Source organism: Neolamprologus multifasciatus, chromosome 10, assembly GCF_963576455.1.
Source record: "Neolamprologus multifasciatus chromosome 10, fNeoMul1.2, whole genome shotgun sequence".
Taxonomy (NCBI): domain Eukaryota; kingdom Metazoa; phylum Chordata; class Actinopteri; order Cichliformes; family Cichlidae; genus Neolamprologus; species Neolamprologus multifasciatus.
This window is the reverse complement of record NC_140448.1, coordinates 29196848-29222922: the sequence shown is the minus strand read 5'-3', so window position 1 is coordinate 29222922 and position 26075 is coordinate 29196848. Positions and strand designations below refer to the sequence as shown.

The following is a 26075-nucleotide window of genomic DNA, read 5'->3' as shown; positions in this document are numbered from 1 at the left end:
CCCGTTTCTACTTCAATCATGAAAACTGATCAATGATCAGCTGATCGGCTCTCTTGTTTGTTTATCGCCCACTTTGCGCCAGAAAGAGGAAACCAGCCGATGTCGCGCTAAACAACAGCAGCACGTTTAAGCTTGATCAGCTGTTGTTAGAATTTATTTAATATTAATTTCTAGTATCAGCTGATGTTTGCTGGAGCCACAGCTGCAAAAAAGCTGCTGGTCATCTGGTTATCTGGTGAGAGGGAAACATGAAGATGAAACCAGGAGATGTCCTTACTGAATCATCAGAGCTGAACAGGTGATGGAGAAACAGGTTTACCTTTTAGGTGATATGAATGAGTTGAAGGGAAGTTCTGAACTGTTTCTGAGAGACAAATAACACCAGGATCCTTTTTAAGTAGCTGACAGCTGGTAACTGTGCAGGTGCGGATCTAGCAAAGTTTTGCCAGGGGCGCCAGGTAGGGCATTAACAGGGAGAGGGGGGCACAAAGAAATACTTTTCTTTCTTATTCTCATTTAAAATGTCTAGCTTTTAAAAAATAATTATCTGACTCTTACAACAAACGATTGATGCATATATACCATCAAAACTCATCACTGTCACAACAGCGTTTGTTTTCATTCAAAGGCTTTATGATTTTTCCTATAATGGCCAGTCTCTAGTCAAAATGTCCCAGTCCAGCCCTGTATGCAGCTCATCTGCAGTCTGGTGTTACCTACATCTTCCTATTCAGAAGGCAGAATTTCCGAGTTCTGAGTACAATCAAAGCACCACGACTGCAGTTTCTGTGTTGGATGTAAAAGGCGCACATGACGCTGTGACCTAGGCTAGAATCATGGCAGCAGTCAATGACGGTCCAGGCGTGGGATTTCTCTCGTGGAAATATGCACATTATCTTTTCCTTTCTATTGGTAGGTGGCACAGTGCACTTGTGGCAAGTAAGCAAGCTAGAAGACTGGCAAAGTTATGGAAGCAACACATTAACAAGAGAATTCTGAGTAAAACCAAAGTTACTTTCCCTAGTAACTAGTTACTTTGAAAGTAACGAGTAACTTGAAGTAACTGAGTTACTTTTGATAGAAGTAACTAGTAATGTAACTAAGTTACTATTTTAAAGTAACTTACCCAACACTGGCTATCAGTGATCTTATTGATTCTTATCTGACTGGTTGAAATTTATGTGATGCATGATTCAGGTAGCAGCCTGTAAGATATGTTTCTGTATGTATGACTGCTCTTTTCTAACTGGTTTCAGAGCACGACTTCTCAGGGGGTTGTAACAAACCGTCCGGCAAGTTAGATGTGCCCAAATTTATTCATCTGTAAGCCTTACCAAATTATACTAAGTGCAGATTTTAGTCAGTGAGTAGTTATTTACGGCCTTACTTTGCCAGCTTCCAAGTAGGAAAAACTCACAAAAACACTTGCAGCATGTTGAACAACTTTATTGCTAGTACTTTCGTCACAAGAACTAGCAAGATTTTATGTGTTGGGCTCTGTGTTTTTGTCTTCTATACTGATCTGTAAGTAAGCAAGTAGAATTTTCAAGTTATGTAAATAAATGCGACTTGTAAGTACGTGGTAACAAGAAAATGTGTATGTTGATGTGTAAGCTTTTATTTGTGCCCGAGCGAGTCAGCAGTGTTATTTAAAAAGCAATTTGTAATGAATTACGTAGACTTTAAGAACAAATGCTGTAATATAATGTGTTTAATATGTCTTTTTTTTCTTGCTTTATGTAGAAGTCCCAGAAGTGCAGTTCTCTAAAATATTTTTTTAATTCAGGAGACACTGAAACAAATGCAGACTGTGTTCCAGGTTTTTATAAGCACTGAGTCATAATACGGAGACAGTTTATCAGATCCCCATTTAGAAATAGTGTCTACACAGAGCAGACCTGTTTGTCCTTTCACATTCCACAGAGTGTCAGAAAATGAGACAGTGGTGGAAATTTTCCATTCCCCTCTGTGACAGGCGGGATAATTGGCTTTCAGTCACATCTGCTGGAGAAGCAGGTGCTTTTCAGGGCTGTGGTTTTCATAAAGTACTGTGCTACATCTGCTAAAGGGAATGCAAAGGTATAGGGGGAAACAGTCATGTGTGAAAGATGCTGCAACTGTTTTTTAAAGCCCATGACTTTCTGACGCATCATTTTATTGCCATGTATGGACATCTACGAGTTCATGCATGTAGACAAATTAATTCTTGAAAACAGTTAGTATTGGAAAATATAAGGAGAGAAAATGCACCTTTTTTCCAAACTTTTTCCGATTTAAATAATTTACCCTCCTGTAGCCACAAGAGTGAGATATGACTGCAGCTGCTCTGAGAGAACATCTGACTCAGGAAGGTGTTTCTGTGAGTCACCACTGAATTTTCCCCCCCAAAATACAAGCGGATGAGTGAAGAGCAACAGACAGATAAAACCTTGAGCCTGAATGAAAACCAAGATTGTTCAAAGTTGTGCCAACAACTTGCCGATTTGTTCATTTTGTCAGCAACCTGTTACCACCTGAAGGAACCTGCTTTTCCCAGCGTGGTGTAGTTCAAATGATTTATGTTGTCCAGTCACCGCTCCATAGCAGACACCGGAGAAAGAAATATAAATCTTTGTGACAAAAACATCCAGAAGAGCACCTGAGGCATAAACACTGTATTATCTGTAGGATAATCTTAATTGAATAATTCAATCTTATATGTAAATCTTGCAGTTGCAGTTACCCCTAAGAGCATGTTTGATTTGATAACAGGTCATGCATTAGCAGCAAAATTGGTGAAGCAGTCGTGTAATCTACTGATCTGTGTGCTCCTTTCATACAGTCTGAGGTTTCGTAATGCTCTTTCAAAACTGTCTACGCAGTTCAGGAATAGTGACAGAAATACACTGCTCAAAAAAATTAAAGGAACACTTTTTAATCAGGGTATAAGATGAAGTCAATTAAACTTCTGGGATACTGATCTGGTCATTTAAGTAGCAGACAGGGTTGTTAATTAGTTTAAGCTGCTTTGGCGTTAATGAAATTAACAACAGGTGCAGTAGAGGGGCAGCAAAAGACAACAGGTTCTTTTCTGACTTTTCACTAGTTTTCCATTTGGCTAGAATCAATGTCACTACTGGTAGCATGAGGTGATACTTGGACCCTACTGAGGTTGCACAGGTAGTCCAACTTCTCCAGGATAGCACATCTGTATCTGCATTTTCCAGATGGTTTGCTGTGTCTTGGAGCACAGCCTTAAGAGCATGGTGGAGGTTCCAGGAGACATTTTCTCTAGGAGAGCTGGAGAGGGCCATAGAACGCTCTTAACTTATCTGAATTACTGGTATCTGCACCTTTGTTCAAAGAGGAACAGGTTAAGTACTGGTAGAGACCAAGAAAATGACCGACAGTGACCTACACATGAATGTCTCTGACTAAGAAACAGACTCTAGTGGGCCTTATGCTGACTGGCCAGTACCATTGGGTCCAATTGGCATTTGCCCCAGAATACCAGAATAGGCAGATCCACCACTGGTGTCCTGTGCTTTTCACAGATAAGAGCAGGTTCAACCTGAGCATGTGTCACAGACGTGAAAGGGTTTGGAGAAGCCATGAAGAATGTTATGCTGTCTGTCATTCATTATGACTTTTTGGATAAAGGAATTTATACCACTGACTGGTCCCCATGCTTGCCTTGACTTAAATCCAATAGAACATATATCTGGGTTATATCTGGGACATTGTGTTTTGGCCCATCCAACACTGCAGGCTGCACTTCAGACTGTCCAGGAGCTCAGTGATTCCCTGGTCTAGATCTGGGAGGAAATCCCCCTGGAAAACATCCATCATTCATTGGGAACATCATATATGGCGGCCATACAAGCAGAACACATCTTTCACATTGAGCCAATGAGATCTGATGAGTTTTCAGTGTCTCCCTCAACTTTTTGTTTGATTTTGTATATAATTAATTTAATTTAGTGTTTTATGTAGTACTTTGAAATTAATAGAGCATTAAAGACCACATTAGGAGACAGCAAACACATTCTCTCTTCATTTATTTCTCTTCATTACTGTGTCCACATATGGACTAAAGATTAAAGCAGAGTAAAACAGCTTGTCCTCCCATAGTTTTATGATCTTTTGACATTGCTTTCATCAAGGTTAAATCAGAAACAACCTGGATTCATGGTGATAATTTTATAGCTCTGTCTACAATAGACATTAGCATGCCATACAGAACTTAATAACTTGATAAATACAATTTATTGGTCTTGATTTACTAGAAACACTAGTCCTGGGAGTAAAGCTCCATCCTCAAAGGAAGCGATTTGCAGCAACACTGACCTGAGACCATAGAAAGTCAAGCACATTTGGAGACTTCAAGCGATTATGAGCAAAGAACAAGAAAAAAAACCCACTACTGACTTGAAGTTGATCCCAAAGTGAAGCACAGTGAGCAAGTTTCTCCCTGTGGATGCAGCTTGATGCTACTTTCTTTGCTAATATTAGCTGTAGTAACAGTAAACAAGAAATGACAGTACTAATGTCATGGTATTTACACTTGCTGTCTGGTTGGGTTTATTCATCAATACTACTAGTAATGCATATGTATCCTTTGGAGCAATCTGTGTAGCAATGTAGATCTGTTTGGCTTGCTAGAATGCTGATTGGCTGAAAAGAAAAACACCTGAAGAAGCACAGATGAGAAGCATCAAGTGGCTGCAGTGGGAGATTTCCACTGTTTCGCTTCATTACAAAGAAATTCTTTGTATGTTATCACTTTTGCCTTTTCCTAACCTAAAGTAGCAGCAATAGCACAAACACAAACAAAAGTAGCCCACATAACTGACTTTCCACATATTTCTGACACTGCCCTCTAGTGGCATTACAACATGCAGATCTGCTAAGCAGCTGTAGCTGGGGTTGGGGTTCAATGAAATAAAGCTACTTGTTAAATCTAGGCAAAAACAAAAAGTAGAAGCTTGTGTTTCTGTGCACAAACAAAGTAAATATGTCTTTTTGAGCCTGTTTCACATTTTGTTATGAGGCTGAGACGATATTAAAGTAAATAGATGTCGGGGTGTAAGCATATTTGACATTTATAGATGGGTTGTGGATGTCAGCGGCATTAATTTTCCTTCTTGTGGAATCGATAAAATCCAATCTTCTTTGATAAATGTTTAAAAAGAGTTTTGAAATTTGCCCTTGCACCTACAGTGATATTGAAAAATCTGAGTAGATGTGCTAGTTTCCTCCATCTTCAAGCAGCACTTGAAAAAAACTATTTTTTTGCTTTTAAAGACAGGTGTTTTAATTTACCCGATCTTTACTGAACTCCTTGGTAATACCTTTCAGTCTGTATATCAAAACTTTACCTACTTCCAACTCCAAATCCTGAATGGATTTGGCACAGATTTTCCTCTTTCTTTGTAATCCCTGTATTTGCTTAACTCAAGGAGAAGCGACTCATTCAAACCATAATCATCTCCTCTCTAAATAAATCGCTGGGTATCTTCCCCGGCCCTGAGCTTTTGTGTTTTGCCTCTCTTACCGTGCTTTTTTTTTCTTCTTTAATGACTTTAATCATCTCTGTGACTGATGATGTTAAAACACACACAAAATCTTAACTTCATAATCATTTCATCTGTCAACGCAGAAGCTGGGATAGCTTTTAGGCAGCAGTTATTCACTGAACGCTGCTCCACGGCGTGCCCACTTTTACGCGTCTCATGGGATGTCATATAACGCTCAACTTGTCACACCGGCTCGGATAGAGAGGTGTCGGGACAACGTTGAATACACTGAGAGACCACTTTACATGTTATTGCCTCTGAGAGCCAGTTCCCTGATGATATAAACCTCTAAATTGCAAAGTGAAAAAGCTGCTAAAGTTTTGGCGCTCTGTCATCTGCCGCTTTTCTAACAAAAGAGAAAATTCAGTTGTTTTTACTCCTTTTCATATTTTAGATATGGCGCCCCTTCTCTCAGTCATTTCCTACCTCTTCATGCGGGATGTTTGCACATGAGAGTAAACATCACATTAGACATATGACAACAAAGAACATCATTGGCAAAGCAATGGAGTACAAACAGATTCACATTTGTTTCCAGCCCAGCCTGTTATCATTTTGGGAACCAGCTGCAGTTATTTGTCCACGCTCAGCTACAGCACCATTAGTCAGGTCTGCAGCTCTTGTTGGTAGGAAAGTCTGGCTCATGGTTGGTGTTCCAGTTTAACCTGGAGGTGATGAATAAGGTTGTGATCAGAGGCTCTGTGCAGGTAAGTAAAGTTCTTCCACACCAGACCTGGTGAAACTGGTTTTGAATGCGGGGCTGAAGTTAGGTTGAAGCAATAGACGGACTGAAAGCATACTTTAATGTGTATTTATCTTTTCATATCATATTGACCAGCAAAGGGCATAAAATGGCCCCAAAAACGTGCACAGACTTTTCATGATGTTGTGTGGCGGCTATAGAGTTTGATTTTTCTTCTTCTTTGCACTCAACTTTATTTCAAAGGTGCACATATACTACAATTATTGGACTTTATTTTACTCAACTAGTTTTAGTCGACAGCCACATAAAGGTTTATTACACGATACCTGTACAAGTTCATAATATTATGAGAATTATATATATATATATATATATATATATATATATATATATATATATATATATATATATATATATATAAAAATTCCTAGAAGCACGTATCTAATTTGCACCAGTGACTATAGTATTAAAACAGAATCAATAATGCAATAACACATTATAAAATACTAATATAAGGCTGAATAAAGTTTTTTCCTGCTGAATAATGGTTTTCCCTTTTAGTGAATGAGTAAAATTGCTTTTGCTTCTTCTTTTTGCTAAAGAATCTGAATTTCTTCTTGCTCTGCAGTTGCCTTAAGCACAATTTAATCTACTGTCAAACACATCCAAGTGGTTTCTACAAGAATAATATTAGAAAATATAACTACACATTTATGCTGACATTTCATTGTGTAATTGTAAGTAAAATGTGCTTTTATAGCTCTTATCTAAAGCAATAGTCATAATGTGCCACAACTGAAACAATATAAATGGATAAAACTTATTAAAGACAATCCTGCACAGCGGGGTGCTAAGCTTCTTTTTTTTAAGGTATCAGCAGCATCCACAGATGTTAAGTCCAATTGAAGAGAAATCAACAACTTGGAAGACACAACCTCACTTCTTGTCTTTAACCTAGACCTAGGTACAGCCAACAGCACTGATCAGCAGTTACATATGGATGAAGCGTAATAACCATGTTATGATCTTGTGACATAAGAGCAGACTCTGAACAACAGTTTTTTTCAGTAATTTTCAGCTTTTAATTGAAGATAACAATGGACTTTACAGCGGTCCAAAATGTGGTGTGGCATTTGAAAAATGATGGCAATATGGCACAACAGATGTCATGACAGAGTTGGATTAAAAGTTAGGATAAAGTTAGGATCTGGGAATGACCTGTACTTGAACAAAAAGTCAGTATACCTTAGAAAGTAACTTGAAGTGACTGTTGCTGTGATTTGGTACTATATAAATAAAGCTGAATTGAAACTAGCCCACGCTTGACACAACTCCTTTTTGCAAAAGAAAACCACAATGAATTGCATGTGAACATTTGAGGATATCAGTTACAGATAAAGAATGGTGGGCAACACTGATGCCTCACAGCAAAAAAAATTGTGGGCTGCAATTCACCTGTCAGCTGGGGCCTTTCAAGTATTTGCATGTGTCATCACCAGTTACTCCAGCCTCTTTCCATACAAACATGTATGTGGTTTGGCTGAATAGGTTAGATTAATTGGTGATTCTAAATAGATCTGAATATGAACGTGAACACCTGACTCTCTGTGTTAGCCCTGTGACAGACTGGCGAACTCTCCAGGGTGTACCCTGGCTTTCACCCTGTGACAGCAGGGTTAGGCTCCAGTACCCCACGAAGAAAAATGGATGGCTAGAAATAAAGAAAACACCATTGGCCATTGAACTATAAAACCCAACATTTTTAGTCACTAAAATGGCTTTATATCCTTGACAGAGTTATATTACTTGAGATGTTACCAAAATGATGAATGATGAGCAGTCAAAACCTTTGGCCTATGTAGTCCAAATCAAGGCACGGCATGTGAAAGAGTCTGTTGTTCCTCAGGTTTTTATTCATTTATGAGGTTTTGTCTCCCTCCAGCGGTCAAATGTGGAACTGCACCGTGTTGATGCGAACCATTCTGTCCTCATTCTGTCCTCGTGTAGCTTAAATGCTGTTTAAGCTCCGCTACAAACCAGTCTTTTAATATTGACCTTCGAGGGTTTGTTTGAAGCGGTAAACGAGTAACTGTGACGATATGCAAATTAGTAACAATGTCTCCTTCGTATCACGAATCCAAAGTACGCAAACGATTCAAAGCCAGACTTAACGAAAGTGGGGTTCCCCCTTCAATTTCGCATACACTCACTTCGTGTGATAGAAGTGGTGACTCGTCAAAAATCAATAAAACTTTAACATTACTAAAGAAAAACTGATTTCGAAAGTGTGCCGTGTCGTCAAAAGCCCCTTTAACTGGCAGCAACGCCACCTTTAACTCCGATTCATAGTAGAAAACATCTGACGCCGAACGATACAGGAAGAACTGGGCTGCAAAATTGAAGTTGGTTAGAGCCAATGGAAATGTCACTTTTTGTACATTAAGCCCGCCTTTGTACGAAATGAGCCAATGGGCGCTCAGTATGGGAACTTCCGCCCCATAGACGGAGCATGTTCCATTGTAGGATCTCTTCTGAAAGAGTGCCGTAATCGTTAGAGGTGCACGTCGTTAAATGTGTAATTTAGTCAAAGTTGGTTAGAAAGCTGTAGCCGCCAGTGTTTTTATAGCTCGGAGTTGCAGATAGGTTGTTGTCGTACGCGCAGAAGCGACGGCTGGTTACAGGGACGAACTGCGGCGGTCTCACCGAAGGAATTCCTGCATCAGCGGCAGCTCATCCACCTTGCTGCACCGCTAGCACAGGAGCTAGCCAGTGTAAGCGGAGACTGACGGCGCCAGATATATACGAATATGTCTTCAACCTATGGGAGCGATCGTGTTTTTATATAACTTGCAAATCGGCATCAAAACATCAGGGGCTGTTAAATTTACGCTGTAGCCACTTAGCCAAGGTAGCTCGCTAGCTAACGTTGCCAGAATTGTCTTTCATAAAAGGGCAACGGGTGAACAGGAGACTAAGTGTCCCACCTGACGCTGTTTGTTTTTTGTTGGCGCTCCTTTTTTTAATCGTTGAGGTTAAAGCAGGCACATCGTCACAAGTACAGAATGAATGGGTTCAGCACAGAGGAAGATAGCCACGACGGACCGCCTGCTCCGCCGTTTTACGGTCAGAGCTGCTGCCTGATCGAGGACGGAGAACGCTGCGGCCGGTCTGCTGGAAACGCCTCCTTCAGCAAGAGAATCCAGAAGAGCATATCACAGAAGAAGCTCAAACTGGACATCGACAAGAGTGTAAGACAAAGCATGTTATTGTGTATTTTAAAGTCTTGAACAGAGTGCGGGGGGGTGGCTGAAAGTTAGTGGAATCTGAACAGCTGTCAGCTAATGCTAGTTAGCCGGTTAGCGTCAGTTATTGTGACCACAGAGCTTCCCGGTCCTGCTGGAGGTAAAGTTAGCAGACTGTGGTGGTCCTGCTTGCTGAGAGATTTAGCTGTCATGCTAACGTTAGCTGTGCTCGTTACTTGAGCGTCGTGTGGGATAGCAGTGTCCCGAACTCAGAGCTTTCTGTCGTCGCAACAGTTTTCTCCAACACGCCCCCGCCGCTGCTCATAAAATGGCTGTTGCCAGGGAAGCTTAACGAGTTGCTAAATGTCAGTCCAGTTATAGCAACAGTCGAGTTTTAATGCCGGCTGTCGACAATTGTTAAAGTTAAACTCGACACCGCATCGCTACTGTGTGTCTGCTGAAGAGCTTTGCAGCGACTTGGCTTCTTTTATGGCAGTTATTTAATGGCACGCGCTGTCTGATACGCATTTATTACAGCTGATTGTGCCAGCAGTTATCACGTGGTCTGTGTGAGCCCACAGTGAGAGACACTTGTTGAGACGTGAAGCAGAGACTTTTTTAGAAGTTCTCTTTTCATATTTTGCTTTATTAGTGCTGGCAGTTATAATATCTCACAGTATTTAGCAACAGACACACTTTACTCGGAGTGAGCAGACATTATAGGAAGATACTTTATTGAAATGATTGGAAAATTGTTGTTACAGCACCAGGATAATCAATAAAAATTGTAGGGTCCATAATATATCAACGACATCGTTAAAGTAAAAGTGCCTCAGGCCATAGTGAGGGCCTCATACTGTTCCCAGCCCCAGTTTTGTCAATTCTTTGCACAAAGATGTCTTGGAATAAGACCACTGAAACTCAATATTGTTGGGGCTGACAGGCTGTCTTGTAGTTCCACAAACACCGGTTTTGTTTACTGTGTCTGGGAACAAAAACGAAAGCATTCTGTAGCCCAGAGCGACATTTTCAAACCAAACGAAAAAGGGTTATCTAACCAAGTGACAAAACGGAGAAAATCAGCAGATTGGCACATTTGAAGAGAACGCAGTCAAGCTTTTGTGTATGCCCCACTTTAAAAGCTGGAGAAAGTTTTATCAGTTATTAACAAAAACAGCAAATCTGGATCAAAGCGAAATTCCAGTAATAACAATGGCAAACTCTTTTATTTTCATTACAGAAATGAGATTGTGTATATTCTTCCTTTTAGTCAGATTCCCTCACACTTTGAGAAACACTTTGGTTCAAACAGTTGGCGAATGAGCAGCTCATGAATGGTGTTGGCATTACAGCAGCTGCTGAATAACACAAACATATGGCAGGTTTACATAGCGTCCTTGTGTGATCTGCTGTGCAGTTTGTCCACAACACTGAAAAAGATTAAGAAGAACCTACGGGCCCCAGTTTTGCCCCGTTATGCACGGCAGTGTCACATTCACGAGTGTACAGGTGTCTGTTGTTGCTGCATTAAGCCACTCTGCATGCTTTGCTCCTCACTGTGTCCACTCTCGTTTGTGTCCTGTGTGTTTCCTACAAAGTGGTGGCCGTGGGCACGTTGGTGATTTGTTACACCCACGCGTCAGCTCAGGGAATGAGCTTCTATTCATTTGTGTTTGTGTGTTAGCTCTCCTAGTTTATTCATGACATGCAGGGACTCGAGTGACACGTCATACAGTGAAGGTGTGGCCTTGAGGAGTTGCGTGCTTATGATCACACAAAGATACAGGGATTGTTGCATTAGAGGCTTTCAGCTGAGACGACACAGCGTAGAGTCACAGTTTCAGCGTGGAGGTCTTTAATGAGGCACTTCCTGTTTTGAGTGACACATTTTGGATGATTTCTGCGTGGCTGCAAACAAGAGGCTTAAAGTAGAACGGCAAAAACAGAAGTGTTGTTTTGGTTGACATTAAAGCAGAAGCTTGAGAATAATTTAGAAAAACTTTATTAAACAATCTGGAAATGACCGGTGAGACTGGTGAACCTAAAGCTTTGCTTTAATGGATTTCTCCCATCTTTTCCCACAGGTGCGACATCTCTACATCTGCGACTTTCACAAGAATTTCATTCAGAGTGTTCGCAACAAGAGGAAGAGGAAGACCAGCGATGATGGAGGGGAATCCCCAGATCATGATGTGGAGGTGCCCGAGGTAACAGCGAGGAAAACATTAATCATTATAATGATGCTGAAGCTCTGTTGTCCAAGTATTCGAGTTTCTTTCCTTGCTTTCGATGTTTTCCACGTACCTCATGTTTAAAAGCTTGTTTTGTTTCTCTAAGCAGTCCATGGTGAACTTTGAGGAATGCTTTGGATGATTTCCCTGCACTAGTTTTAGTTTCACTTTCTTTACTGACTTTGCGACGTATACATCAGTTCTGCAAAGCTTGATTTAAAAAAAAAAAAAAACCTCAGTTATAATTTATCCACATCAACACTCGTCTCCAGAAGAACTCTGGTTTATCCAGATGTTGCTTTGCATACTTTATGAACATCTTTATGCCCTCTGTGTTTGCAGCAATTCTTCCTGCTCCATTGCAGCCATGCGGAGGCATTTCCCTGTCTCGCTGCCTCAGTCAGATTGACTCTTTTTGACTTCAACAGCTCCATTTATTTAATAACATGATTGACACTGAGTTTGCAAGCAGGGAGCCATTTAATATTGTTTATGAACTCCCAGTTTTTTAGGCATCAGTTAGAGAGTGGAAGGGATTGGCAGGAGTATGCTAGCTCCCCTGAGCAAACCAAAGATTGCCATCTAAGGTGAATGTGTTAATCACTCACATAAGGCTGGATGGTGTGACCACAAATTAGTATCACTGTTTTATTAAGATTCAAGTGGCTTTGTGTATGTCACTATATTGTTTACAATGTGTTACTTTTTGGTCAGAAGCACATACAATATATATAGTACCTTTTTAAAGTTATAATTGAAAAAAGAATCACTTCTGTTAAGCAAAATAAAATGTTTACATATGGCTCGTTAATGTTTGTGCAGCAGTTTTAAAGTGAACCTTTAAACAAACTTTATTTCTCTCTGGGTAAAAACACCTAAGTCTTTTTCTTTGCCTCACCTGATTCCATGTCACTGTGTGGGTGGAGCTTCTTACTTGTTTTCATGTATTTTCATGCTGCATTGACCCACTTTCTCTCTGTGCATCATTAAAGTTTCAGCTCCTTTAAAAGCTGAAAAAGAGGCAGAAGCCACTGGGAGCCTTGCATAAACCATGGAAAGCAGGATTTAAAAAAAAGAAAAAAAGAAGCTCATCACTTTGAACCGACTCACTGAGTCCCGGCTTCTCTTGGTGATTTCAGGTGGACCTTTTCCAGCTGCAAGTGAACACGTTGAGACGCTACAAGCGACACTACAAGCTCCAGACCAGGCCCGGCCTCAACAAGGCCCAGCTGGCAGAGGTAACAGCAGAACTGATGCTTTTCATTTAGGGTGTTGTGTACCCTAACGCTTTCATCAGGGAGACTACCGTGAGAGTGGATTTGGGTTTTTAAATCCAGTACATCTCACTCATTTTTCTTTTCTTTGGGAATGTTGATCCCTGAGCTGCTCTCATTAGTGTATGCTGTGATATAGGAAGTGTTGGCGTTCCCATTCAGCTGTAATGGGAAATTGTTAGACTGATTTCCCAAATCGACAGGTGGACTCGGTGCAGCCAGCTCCGCCCTCGTCCTTATAATTACCTTCTGTGCTCGCGCTCCCGGTCATCCTGAGATGGGGTCAGCTGGGGTCGGATGTGGTGTTGGGCTAACAGTGGGAATGAATGAAATCAAACTGGGCTGTAAGTTGGATGTTTCCCCAGGCTTTTAGTCACATTCAAACCCTCCTATTAATGAGCCTGCCACATCATTAATAAAACACCAGTCAACAGCCCCACAACCAGTTACAGCTGTCCTGTGTTCAGCCGTGTTCAGGAGAACCATAGCAATGTGAGGCTGTGCAGAGGATGTTTGTAAAAGTCGAGGTAAAGAACACAAATGGCTATTTTTCAGGGTTTCGTTTAGGCCCGGTGCTTTTGGTGATCGATGCTTTCAGTGCAGACACCACGAGGAATATTTCCAGTAATTAGAAATTCACTGGAGCCAGCTTTGTACTGTAGTGTTGTTTTCACTCTGTAAAATGTTTTTGTTCCCTGAGCTATAAATTCAACTCCATTTGCTTTTGATTGATGCGTCACTTGGCCCTCTGTGCAAATATATAACCAGGAAGAGGTTAAAAGCACCAACTCTTCTTAAAGCAAGGATTGTAGGTGTCCAGAGGGCACCTGTGCATCATTAAATATTAAAGTCAGTCAGTTTATTAATCATATAATCCAAGTTTCTTCAGGTGTGAGGCAGAGTTTTCTTTTCTGGCCTGTAGAACCGTAGAGACTTTAGTTAATGTTTGTAAGAGATGTTTACATAGTTTTAAACAACTTATTAGTCAAAGCTGATTAAGAGGAATCACGGGGTTGCTTTTTTTTTTTTTTGATTTTTTTTATTCAAATCAGGCAACAAAGTATGTATCTCATTTACAGTGACATATTTTTTCCCCCTCCTTCTTCTCCCCCTCCTTTTTACATAAAATATAATTACCATTATATAAAAATCATATATCTATGTCTATACATACACATTTATATATCTACATAAGTATATACAAAGGAGAGGGAGAGGAAAAAAACCCCAAAACAAACAACCCCCCCCCCCCAAAAAAACAAAAACAAAAACAAAACAATACACCTGCCCAGACCAATGTGTATAATCTTGGAGCAGATATGGGAGGAGGCCATCCCTCCCAGTTTTACTTATTAAAGTAATCTATAAAGGGCTGCCAAATTAGGTAAAACTGTTTAACATTATCTCTCAATGAGAATTTAATTTTCTCCAACTGTAAATGATACATTGTGTCTCTTAACAAAGCAGAATGAGTTGGGGGGGCTTTATTTTTCCAATTTAGAAGTATAAGGCGTTTTGCAAGCAATGTTATAAAACTCAGAGCCCAAATTTGTTTATTATTTAAGTATTTAACTGTAGCTACACCAAATAGTGCCATTACTGGGTCTGGGGGGAGCTGTTTTTTAAAAATATCAGACAAAGTTTTAAATATTTTAGACCAGTAGGTAGCAATATTAGGACATGTCCAAAACATATGTGACAATGAGGCAGAATTCTGGCCACATCGATCACATCTTGAGTCAGCATCTGGAAACATCCTTGAAACCTTCAATTTAGACAGATGGAGCCTGTGCAGGACCTTAAATTGTAGTAGTCCGTGCCTGCAGCAGACAGAGGTGGAGTGAACCAACGGGGGGTTGCTTTTTGAAGAAGTATAAAGTCACTCTCATTTTTTTGGACAACAATGGAGCATTTCTCAAATAATAACTCCCAAAAAAGCTGCTCATCGTCATGTGACTGAGTCATATAAACATCATATCAGAGGAGGGGCCAACTTAGAAGTGATCAACTTTTAAAGTTTCTCCAAATCTGGCTCTAGGAAAACTTGGGAAACCAGTGCGAGATATGGAAAAGTTTAATTTTTCGCAATTGCAGAAAAATGAGAAACCGTGTCTCCATGTTCTCATTTACAAATATCACGAACTAATCTGGATCCAGATTTAATTTAATGGTGTGAAGGAAGATTTCAGCAGTCTCAGTCTTTTCTCTTACCGACCCTGAAACAAACGATGTATATCGCTTTTCTTTTAACCGCTTCCCTCTTTCTCTCCCGTCTGCAGACGGTGAGCCGTCACTTCCGGAATATTCCGGTGAACGAGAAGGAGACGCTGACCTACTTTATTTACATGGTGAAGAGCAGCAAGAGCCGCTTGGACCAGAAAGGGGACGGTGGCAAACCGCTGGACTAAACTTCCCCCACAACAATCACAGCGGCAGCTACAACCACCACAACAACAACTGTAGCTACAGACAAAACCCAGACTTGAGTAACAGCTCCTCTGCACCCTCCTACTCCCCTCTGAGAACAGGACACGAACTGCTGTTGTCCTTAAAGGACTCAAAATAGAAATCCAGGGTGAGATGAGTTCATTTTGGCTTTTTGGCCCTCTTCACAGAAATGCAGTCTCTCCCTTTTGACTTGGCCCTCTCCAAGGTATTCCCTGATTTACGAAAGCCAGGACCATAAAGACTGCTGATTACAAGGACTCACTCTGCAGAGTTTTATGTCGTCATACTGTAACACAACTGTGTCTATATGTACAAAAGAACAGCGTCCGACTCAAGCGACTTAGCTGAATGCAGTATCCTGCCTTAAGAGTCAAAAAGATAACAAAACAACTTTTGGTAATTTTGGTTTTCTTTGCCAAGTTGACTGTTAAACACGCTCACAGTGAGGAATGCTTGTGCCAAACGGGACTGCGAGATGGAGCTGAATGATGCGACGATAAGTGGGATTTTTCCTTCTTTCTTCATACGTGACTGTTGGAAACGAAATGCCACCCTGGTCTGAAGTCACATGCAGAACATTAAGGCTCAGGTTCACTCTTTAAAAGCTGCAAATGGTGAAGATAATGATTATAAATGATGTGTAAAACATTAAAGGAAGAAGAACCGAGTAAGGATGTGATGCATTGTGACTCAGTCTTCTATTTGTTAGTGGGTTGTTTTGTTTTTTTTTTCTTTTGTACCTGTGAACATACACATGCTGATTTCTTTATGTTTAAGTAAGCTTTAGTTCAGCCTTAATTCCACAAGTTGTTCAAAGGTTGTGTCTGGTTGCATATATCATTTCTATTTTCTTTTTTTTCCTTCCACATTAAGTGAAAGCTGTGCCTGCATGAATGGTCGGGCTGTATTGTGCTGCCATCCGACGGTGTTTACAGCGGATAAAACCTCTGCTCTTAATTTCACTCCTCCAAAGTGGGTTCACAGGTTATCCTGGTGAAAGTGGGAGAAAAAAAATTAATGTTCTTCTTTTATTCATAATTTTGAATATGTGTTACACGTGGATACCCTTCTTCCGTATCAGCGGGTGAGATTTAAAATTTTAAAAAACCTTGTCATAGTGGTGAACCTGCGGCTGCTTCAGTCCAGCACGATTCATTTGGCAGTAAAACAGCATCAAACAGCAACATGTTTTTCTCTGTATAGACTCAGTTATTTACATTTAAAGCAGACGAAATAATACGTTTGGCTTTTTGTTTATTTTTTAAACTTTTGTTCAGTTCCTTTTTTTTCCCCTTCTGTTTTTTTTAAGCTGCCTGAAGTGATGGGAAATGAGTGGGAGCTGTTGGGTTGCTAGCCACCGTTAACAACCTGTTGATGTGTTTAAAAGCACTTAATGTGATAAAGCAAACGCGCTGCTGACGACCTATACGTTTATTTAAAAAATTTTAAAGCACTGCTGCAACCTCCAGGTGACGGACATCTTTGCTGTTTTACAGACACATCCTCTTTGTCTTTTATGGTGGCGGAGGCACGGGTCGTACGTGCACTTTGGATAACTGTGCGCACGATTTGTGTCAGGTTTGTCCTTTTCTCTCTCCCTCGCTCTCTTTTTTTAAGTGTCACATTTTAAATTTTGCTTGTAGGTTTGTTAGTGTCATGTAGGTAACATCCATCTTTATTAATGTGTAGGTCATGCCACATTAACCTAATTGTTGTATTAGGAAAAAGAAACATATTTAAGTATGACTGCTTGTTGCTCCTATTAATATAAATAAATGTATTGTACAGGAAGAAGAAAAAGCCTCATCTCTGCTCTTTTAACATGTGACCAGAGGTCAATAACACCAGACTAATTATACAATAGAACCAGCGATGTGCTTTAAGTGTTTTCTATGTAAAGATTATACTTTGTACTCCATGCCACTTATTTTAAAAAGTACAATCTAGAAATACCTTATGCTCTATCACTAAAGACGAAGCAGAACGTGTAAGTAATTCATCGCTGGACAGCTGGAGATAATATTTTTAAATAAAGTTATATACACATTATGCTTCAGTGGTTTAATGTATGATCCTATATGATAAGTTCTTATAGTACTTTAGCATCAAAGTATTTTAAGTTTATTAGGACTATGATGTTTAAACTGTATTGGAGCTCTTCATTTAATGCTTTCTAACAGATATTGGCACTGTATTTTTATTTTTTTTAAACGAAATACACTGGAGATTCAGAGGCCTTAACTTTGTCCTACACGTTTTCCTCCACACTATATTTGAAGATGAAGAAAAAGTTTTATTTTATTTGGTTAAAAGTTGCAGTTTCCTCATGCTGTATTTTTACAATGACGCCCATCGACCACCAGGCGTCACTGTTGCTACTGTAGCGCGACAGCAGTCCATTGATTTTTTTTTTCTTACATTTGGAAACAACACTTACTTCACGTTGTTCTTTTATTTAGCTTTTTGCAAAAGAATGATAAATAAATAAATAATATGAAGGAAACTGTGGAGAACAGCAGATTGTCAACCTGTGGAAATTATTTAAAGGATAAGGACAGCGTTATATTTTCAAAGTAATGAATTTGTTGAACAGCATCCGGTTAACACGATAGCGCTTTTTATGTTATTTCAAATTATATGTAGATTTAAAACTTACCAGAAAACTATTAACAAATGGATAATTTAGATGTGGGACTACATATAACTTGTGTTGGTGAAACAAACTCAGTTGGGAAACAAATGAGTAAAAGTAAGATTTCTTTTTAAAAAGGAATTAGAAATATTAAATTTTAAATAAATGTAAAAAAAAAATCCTGCTGTTCGAAAAAAAAACTTTATTGCCCATATCAAGATTTCGTTTTTTTTTAGTTTTTCGTTGTTGTTGTTTTTTCTTACTTGGGACCAAGCAATGCCTATAACACCTACGTGGCTAAGAAAAAATAATAACGTAACAACAATAATAATAATGATAATAATTTTAAACATGATGGGGAAAAAACACTTTCACCAAACACAGCTAGTGTCTTAAAATAATCATTTATTTACGGAACTATATATATATATATATATATAATTTCACATCTAATGCACATTTCCATCACCACTGCGCACATTAATAAACTTTTATCCTATTGGGTCTTTTGATTTTGTTTTGTTTTTTAAGTTTTACATGACGGAGTGAGTAAAGTTGCGTTAACTGAACAGTCGGTGTCTTCTCCCAGCGGACAGTGACATCGTGTAGAGTATTTGAGGTAGATTCAGTAAATTCAATACGATTCCTACGCGAAACAACAGCCCGGAGAGTTCACGCACACACACACACGGAGGGTCTGTTGGGAGATAATTGAGCTGGGAAAACCTACTGTGGACGAAAATACCTGAAAATGAAATAATACAGCGGGATGGAACAGTGATAAACAAAAACGTGTCCCCCCTTTCATGATGTGTTTCTTCCGGCTTCCGTTCATTTGATTGTATCTTTAGAAGCCAGACATCTATAAAAAATCGTCCGATTTACTCGATCCATGATTTAAAAGTTAACATTTTAATTTTATTTTTGACATGTAAATTATTCTCTAGTCCTATTTTGTACACGTTTTTGTGTCAGCATTAAGTAAATTAAGTACAGTAAGTAACTTTTTTTAAAGAAAAAAGGAAGAAAAAAATACGCCAACACGCACAAAACTCAAAGTTATAACTGCTTCCTGGTTTAACAAAACTCTATAAATTATTAACACTGAGAAATAAACCGGTAAATGTAAATCACGCCAGAAACGAGATAAAAAAAAAATGATTCTTGTGCAGCTCAAAATTCAAATGAAACATATCTAAATTTAAATGGCTTCATACTGAAGATTTCTTCCACCTTCTTATAATTTTTTTATTTTTTTGCGTCATTTCCTTTAACTGGGAAGACAACGTCAGGTAAACACACATTTAAGGGGAGACGGATGTGTTTTTGACACCTTCCATCGCGACATCTGGTCCGCAGGGGTGGAAAACATCAACAAAGCAGAAATACCACAAATATCAAACACCTACAATCGGATCTGTGAATCGGCTTAGAAACCACGGCACGAGAGAAGAAGACGTCTGTCCTGGAGCTCTCCATCGTCCCTCCACCTTTTATGCCCGTGTTGTCCTTTAGTTCGCTCTTTTTTTGCGCATCGCCGCACGGCCACAGCGACGTGCTTAGGTTCACTCAGTGGTTTGTTTTATTTTAAATTTGATTTGAATCCAGAGTCTCTGATGAGTTTTTTTCGGGTGGAGAAGTGGAGGTCACTGGTTCAGCTCCAGAGCCCAGACCTGCTGCGGCCACCCAGTCCGGCCTTTCACCTTCTTCTCGGCTCCTAAGGACTCCGGCAGGCCGTCGGTCTGTGGGAGGAGGGGGAGGAGGATGAGAATGAGGATGGAGACCAAAACACCACAACATAATCAGCAGGACAGAGAGCTGAGGGTCACTTTTATTTTATTTGAGCTTTTTTGCGCTATTTCGCACATCATATTTTTCTGTATTCCAATCTTTGTCTCGTGTGATGCACTCTGATTTTAGATGTGCTTTATAAATAAATCTGGATTTGGAGTCTAAGTTTGTCCTCATGTAATCTGAAGAAAACTGGAGGTTTTAGTGACGCATTCAGGGCGATGACATCACAGGATTTCACTAATTGACCGTAAGTCAGCTCCTGGGTCGGAGCATCAGGCATTGCCTGTCACGTACCCCAATATTGACTAGTAATCTTTTAAATTCATAGAAACGATAAAGACTTTATCATTTGTCTAAAACAACATTTTATTGTCTATCTAATAAGGGAAGGACATTTACTTTTCGTCGGCTATGATTAGGAGCTACGTAATTAATTACAAATAATAATAACTGTTGCTTGTTATTCATAAAAATATTTTAGGCACATATTCAAGCCTAAATATCTAAGTCTAAATCTACAATTAGAGACTGTTAGCAAACATTATGCATTCACTATACTATTAACAAACTGTTAGATGTTTTTTTTTTTTGTTTGTTTGTTTCTTTAATTGTTTGTTAGGTTGGTTTAAAATATAATTTGGCCGATTGTCAACTGGGACTCATAATTGGGAATTATTTGAAGGAAAAATGAGATGAAATAAAATGATATAATTATAAAGTGATATAAAGGCTTTGGTTGGAGGTTAAACATTGACGGTACTTCAATTCGAAAGGTCATGCTGAATTGTTTCGTTCAGCGTTCATCATTTCCAGGCCTACAGCTGCTTTTGCACTGACTAACATGTTACCGAATCCCAGAAAAATGCTTTGGGTTGGGGTTACTTCACTTCGACACTCGTAACTTACCAGCTCCCGTTTTCGTTTCAAATCCCGGTTTTCAAATTTCTTAATTTCGGCCTTAAAGCCCTCCGTCTCCCCGGAGTCTTTGGCCAGGACGTCCATCAGATAAGCGATGTAACTGGTCGCCAGGCGTAAAGTTTTGATTTTTGACAGTTTTGTGTCCGCCGGCACGTTGGGGATGCACTCCCTGAGTTCGGCGAAAGCTGTGTTGATGCTTTCCGTCCTCCGGCGCTCCTTCTTCGGCCCCGACGCTCTCCTCTTTCCCATCCCGGCCTGGAGCCCTTCCAGCCGGGCATCGTGCGTCGTTCCGGGCGCTCCCAGCTCCGCGGCTGGGTAGGGCGCCTGAATCTGGAAATCAGGGGGCACTTCGCCGTGGTTCACCACCCAGCTCTGGAAGTACGGTGCATCCTGGTGACACCGCTGGACGAAAGGGAAGGGTTCGTGCATCAGGTGGTGGTGATGCTGGTAGCCCCCGATGAGGTTCATGCTGAGCGGGATTGCAAATATGGTCGTTGCCGTGTTTCCCTTCGGCCTTTCTCTGCTGCCGCCCCAAAACGATCTTTGCTCGGGGATCCGCAGCCAAAAGAAATCATTCAAGATTTAAATACGTCTTCCTCTGGATTTATTAACAAGTCAAACAAAAACAACCACCGCCTTCACATCGTATTCATTCTGAACTCGGCTTCAGCCCAGGCCGAGAAAAACGTTTTAAATTCCACAGAAGAAATCTCGGCGATGAGCAGGGCTCCACTTGCGTTTCCTTCTTGAAATCGTTTCCAAACGAGGCAGCTCTGACTTGACCAAGAAATTTGACCCTGGTGAAGGTGTGAGGCCCCAGGTTTATATGACTTGGATATCTGCGTGAAAAGGAGTCAGCCAATGGAGGGCAGCGCCCAGGATGGGAGGAGAGTCTGGATAGGCTTCTGAAAACATGCACCATAATTTCAAGACCCTGCACAAGGAGCAACTATCGGCTATCCGAAAATGTTGCAGCAGAAAGTACTTTGTAAATCTGTAAATCTTTGTAGGATTCAAAGTCTTGTTTTACTTTTGGAAAGCGTTTACGCACGAACTTTACGCACTGACATCTCTTAAGGCATACACGCTTAATCATTTCTGCCACTGATTTTCAGCAGCACTGTATTATCTACATTTATATTTGAATTAACAACTGCAGGTTGGAATACATGGAGTCAGAGATTTAAATTAAAATTATATATAAAAAGTAAATTTTTAAAGACGTGCGTATAAATTTCAAAAATAAAAATAAATAAGTTTTGCCAACTCAGAAATTCAGACAATTCGACTGTTTTTAATGATAATCCCAAATAATCCGAATAAAGCAGACTTTATCTTTTTGTTCAGCTAAACATTTAAAAGAATAGGCGAATAAAAAAGGTAGAACTATGCCTAAAATGTAAAATTGACATCATTTTATCTGTTTTTACCCCGGTGTGCTCACGCATCAATTTAGTTGCTTTAAAAACATGAAATTATTTTTCTTTTTCGGTCCTTCTTTAAAGATTATCTAAGGGTTTTAAAAAATATTTTCTTTAAGGCGTAATGGCCATTTTCTTATGTCACATGTCAAATTTTAGAACAATTTTATCAGAGTGAAAAGGCCTGACCAGATTTTTATCCACGTCTTATTTTCCAGTAATAACATGACGTGAATGTCAGAGAGTAATGAGAAGTGTAAATGACCCGTTTGAGGATTTGTTTGTGCTACTTTTGGCGCACAGAATCAGCGGCCTGTCCGCGTCATACCTGAAGGAGAAGGCCTGCACTGGCTGTATCATTTTTTTTCCTCTTCCTCGCGCAGCTCCTCGCCCACCAAACACATCATCTTATCGCCATCGCCTAAAAACATTATCCCATTACATTACATGACCTTGACGCTATTTAGAAACCATTTACGGCGGCGTCTTATCTAAATACAGCCATAAATCAGGAGGTGTCACCCTCCTGCAGCACGGGTACAAGTATTCCATAAAAGCTCTCCTGGCCTGCTCACTGTTTACAGCTAAGAAGTTTGCAGCATATTTCACCGACCAACCTGCGTTACAATAAATAATCATCAGTCACAACTTTATGTTCCTTACTTCACACGAATGCACTGAAGTCTGCACGGAAAGGTTCATATGAATGCTCACAATGCTCTGCGTTTTTTCCCGTTGTTACCATTCACACTCCTGCAATACACTTTTATTCTTTCGACTGAATTATTTTTTGAGTATATAGCCACACAGATACTTTGAAGTCCACTGTATTTTTTTTTTATTGAGGAAAAGGGGTTATGGTTGATTTTGCACAATATAAATTTGTGATTGTTGCATTTTAAAATACCGAAGGGGCTCACAGCACCTGGAGCAGCTACAGCGCTGAAATTTGCTGCTCATTTATTTGACACTCTTAGGAGAGCCATTCTTCATCATGACCACGCTGACTTTTATACTTGCGTGCATCATCCTGAAGAACTTTACTTATTTTATTTTTGCTTTTTATTTTATTATGGACACATAATACAAAAAGAGCCTTCATGTCAAAATAAAATGCTTTAAAGCAGAAAAATAAAAGCATGTGCAAAAAAATGTACAAAAGTAAATAGGACGGTGCAAATTTACATTAAAAAACTACATATATATACATACATATACACACATATATATACATACATACATACATACATACATATACACATATACATATATACATATATACACACACACATACATACACATATATATCCATACATATATATATATATATATATATATATATATATATATATATATATATATATACATATATACACACACACATACATACACATATATATCCATATATATATATATATATATATATATATATATATATATATATATATATATATATATATATATATATATATATATATATATATATATATATATATTAAACAGTAATTAATGAAGCAAGCATTTTATATTAATTCATTTCTAGTAGACATTTACTGAATGTGTCATTGATGTACTTTTGTGTTCTTATAGGATCTGAAATTGAACTAACATACATCTGGCTGATAATCTCACTAGTCTCGAAGTACTGAGATATTCTGTTCAGTGGGGATGTTTACCTCTATAATACAGCAAGTTATTGGCAATAGGAAGCAGAGCTGCTGGGATTATAATATCGGACCGATTCCATGCAGGGGATTTGTTATTTGGCTGCAGTTGCATGTCATGCATTATCATGTGTTATAACTCTGCATCCATAAAGCATCTTAGTTTTACACTAAAGAAATAGTAAGAAATGGATATAAGATACACTATTTAAGTGAAAAGTGAAAAAGCACAGCACAGTGGAGGGTTTTTTTTTACCCACAAGTGTGATAAATTGTGCATCTGTTTTCCTTCTTAAGTCCATTTTCAGGCCTTCTTGTGTCAAACATAAACAAACTATTAAAATTGTTCAAAGACAAGAGAAGGAAAAAGGGGGAAAGGTTGTTTTTGTGTGCAACTTTTCCTTTAATTAAAGAAAGTCCCCTGTGAACTGAAAAGCAAATTTTGTTTTTGCTATAAAACAAAAGGGTTCATTTAAACTTTTTTTTTTCCCACTTTGGTTCCACGTCTGCATTTAGATGCATTTTGCTGTTAAACTGTAAATTCAGACGTGCAATTTGTCGCTTTGCAAGCCAGCACGAATCTTCTGCCTCTACAGTCAAACTTTATTTTCCTCCTCCTGCACAGTTCAACAAATAAGCGCACGAAACAATGATATTGCATTTGGCATATTTTTATGCAAAGCTGGGGCTGCTCATGAGCCTCCTCTCTGTCCTGTTTGCCACTCGCGTGTAGCCTCCGCTGTCAGCGTGAAAAACACCATGCAGCCTCCAAAAAGAAAACCTGACACTGTTGATTAAGACGTCCACTACACAGAGATGAAATACAACACTGGTCCCACACGCCCTCTTACTCCTTTTCTTCATCTCTCTCTGTATCACTTTCTCCACTTCTTGTTCTCCTTTTGCCTCCATTATTTCTCTCAAATGTTTAACCAGAACCTTCCCTCTTTTTGATCTCTCATTTTTTTTCTGCCTGTTCTTTTCCTGCCCTGCTATCACTAGAGGTGCTGAAAGACCTGAGCAGCAGTAATAGTCTCTTCATATTTTGCTTTCAGCCCCAATAGACTTCAGTCATCTCTCTTTCTCTTTCACTCTCTCTCCTCTGTTCCTGCTTTGCCAGGAGAAACATCCAAAATAGGTCATAAGGAGCCATCTTGGCCCTGTTATGAATTCTCCTCATAATTGTTTGTGTCATCATGTAGATTTTTCAATAGACACTGCTTCCCTCCTCTTCAGATTGCTTACCCTCAACTCCACATTTCCAAACAAATATTCAGCCTGATTCAAAGCCGAGCAAGCTCAGTACAGCAGAGCACGCTCGGCTCCAAGTGTTTATCATGCAGAGGCTCTTACAGTATATACATATATCCACCTCTGGCATACGTCGACGCCAGCACGCAAAGCTAATTAAGCCCATTGGGTACAATTAGACATGGCGGCTCTTTCTCATTCTGGGAAATGTGGGCAAAGTGGATCATGCAGCAGGGTCAAGGAGTTCCTAAGAGGCCCAGTGCCCGATGGGAGAAGAAATTCCAGTGTCCACTATGTGGAGTGTTAAAGAGGAGCAGGACGGGGTGCAAAAGAGGCTAAAAATGTCAATTAATAGTTAATGTGGGATTATTTTGTTCCGTGCTGGTGCATTTGAGTTCATGCAGAGGTCGAATCTCTGTAGAACAACAGAAAATCATTTTTGGTGAATCTCTGAAAACTGAAATTTGAATTAAATTCTCATTTTTGTCAGTTTGAGTTTTGCTTGTTGTTAAATTCTCACCACAGTCTACTTTATTGTTTTGCTGCTTGAGGGTGTATGTCATTGAAATTGCACATAAATTAGTTGTGTAGTTATTGATTAATGTCTGTTATCCTTGCATGCAGTGGGACAGATTTGGTTTCATGGTTCCAGATCTTAAGATTTCTGTCTCAGAGATTTTATTTGTCTACATCTTAATACTTGTACGTGTGGTTTCTTGTATGGGCATTATAAATTACATTAAGGAATGAACATAAAGTAAAATGCTTGATACTAAATTATTATTGTTCTTTTCTTGTAATTGAGATTCAAAATTCCAGAAAAAAGGAGCGTTTTAATGGGAAATCTCAATAAACATGATGATGTCATGGAATTGTGTGTAAATTTCAAACATTTCTGTTTCATATCTTCACATTTGTGGATTCGCTTGCATGATTTGAAAA

General features: G+C 39.3%; 2 protein-coding genes across 3 annotated transcripts; one reads left to right on the top strand and one right to left on the bottom strand.

Moving 5' to 3' along the window:
* The first annotated feature begins 8735 nt into the window (after positions 1-8735).
* On the top strand, positions 8736-17253 carry sap30l (sap30-like). Of its 2 annotated transcripts, XM_085175291.1 has the most exons (5): positions 8736-9166; positions 9290-9506; positions 11585-11707; positions 12871-12969; positions 15285-17253. In XM_085175291.1, the coding sequence occupies exons 2-5, from the start codon at positions 9321-9323 to the stop codon at positions 15411-15413; spliced, it is 537 nt and encodes a 178-aa protein (XP_085031417.1). In that variant the 5' UTR covers positions 8736-9166; positions 9290-9320; the 3' UTR covers positions 15414-17253. The 2 variants fall into 2 exon arrangements, with proteins under 2 accessions (XP_085031417.1, XP_085031416.1); XM_085175290.1 differs by having other exon boundaries at positions 8736-9506.
* Positions 16167-21630, bottom strand: LOC146510465 (heart- and neural crest derivatives-expressed protein 1-like). The gene is made up of 2 exons (XM_085175288.1): positions 20786-21630; positions 16167-19827 (listed from the first exon to the last, which is right to left on the bottom strand). The coding sequence occupies exons 1-2, from the start codon at positions 21263-21265 to the stop codon at positions 19732-19734; spliced, it is 576 nt and encodes a 191-aa protein (XP_085031414.1). The 5' UTR covers positions 21266-21630; the 3' UTR covers positions 16167-19731.
* Positions 21631-26075: the final 4445 nt, after the last annotated feature.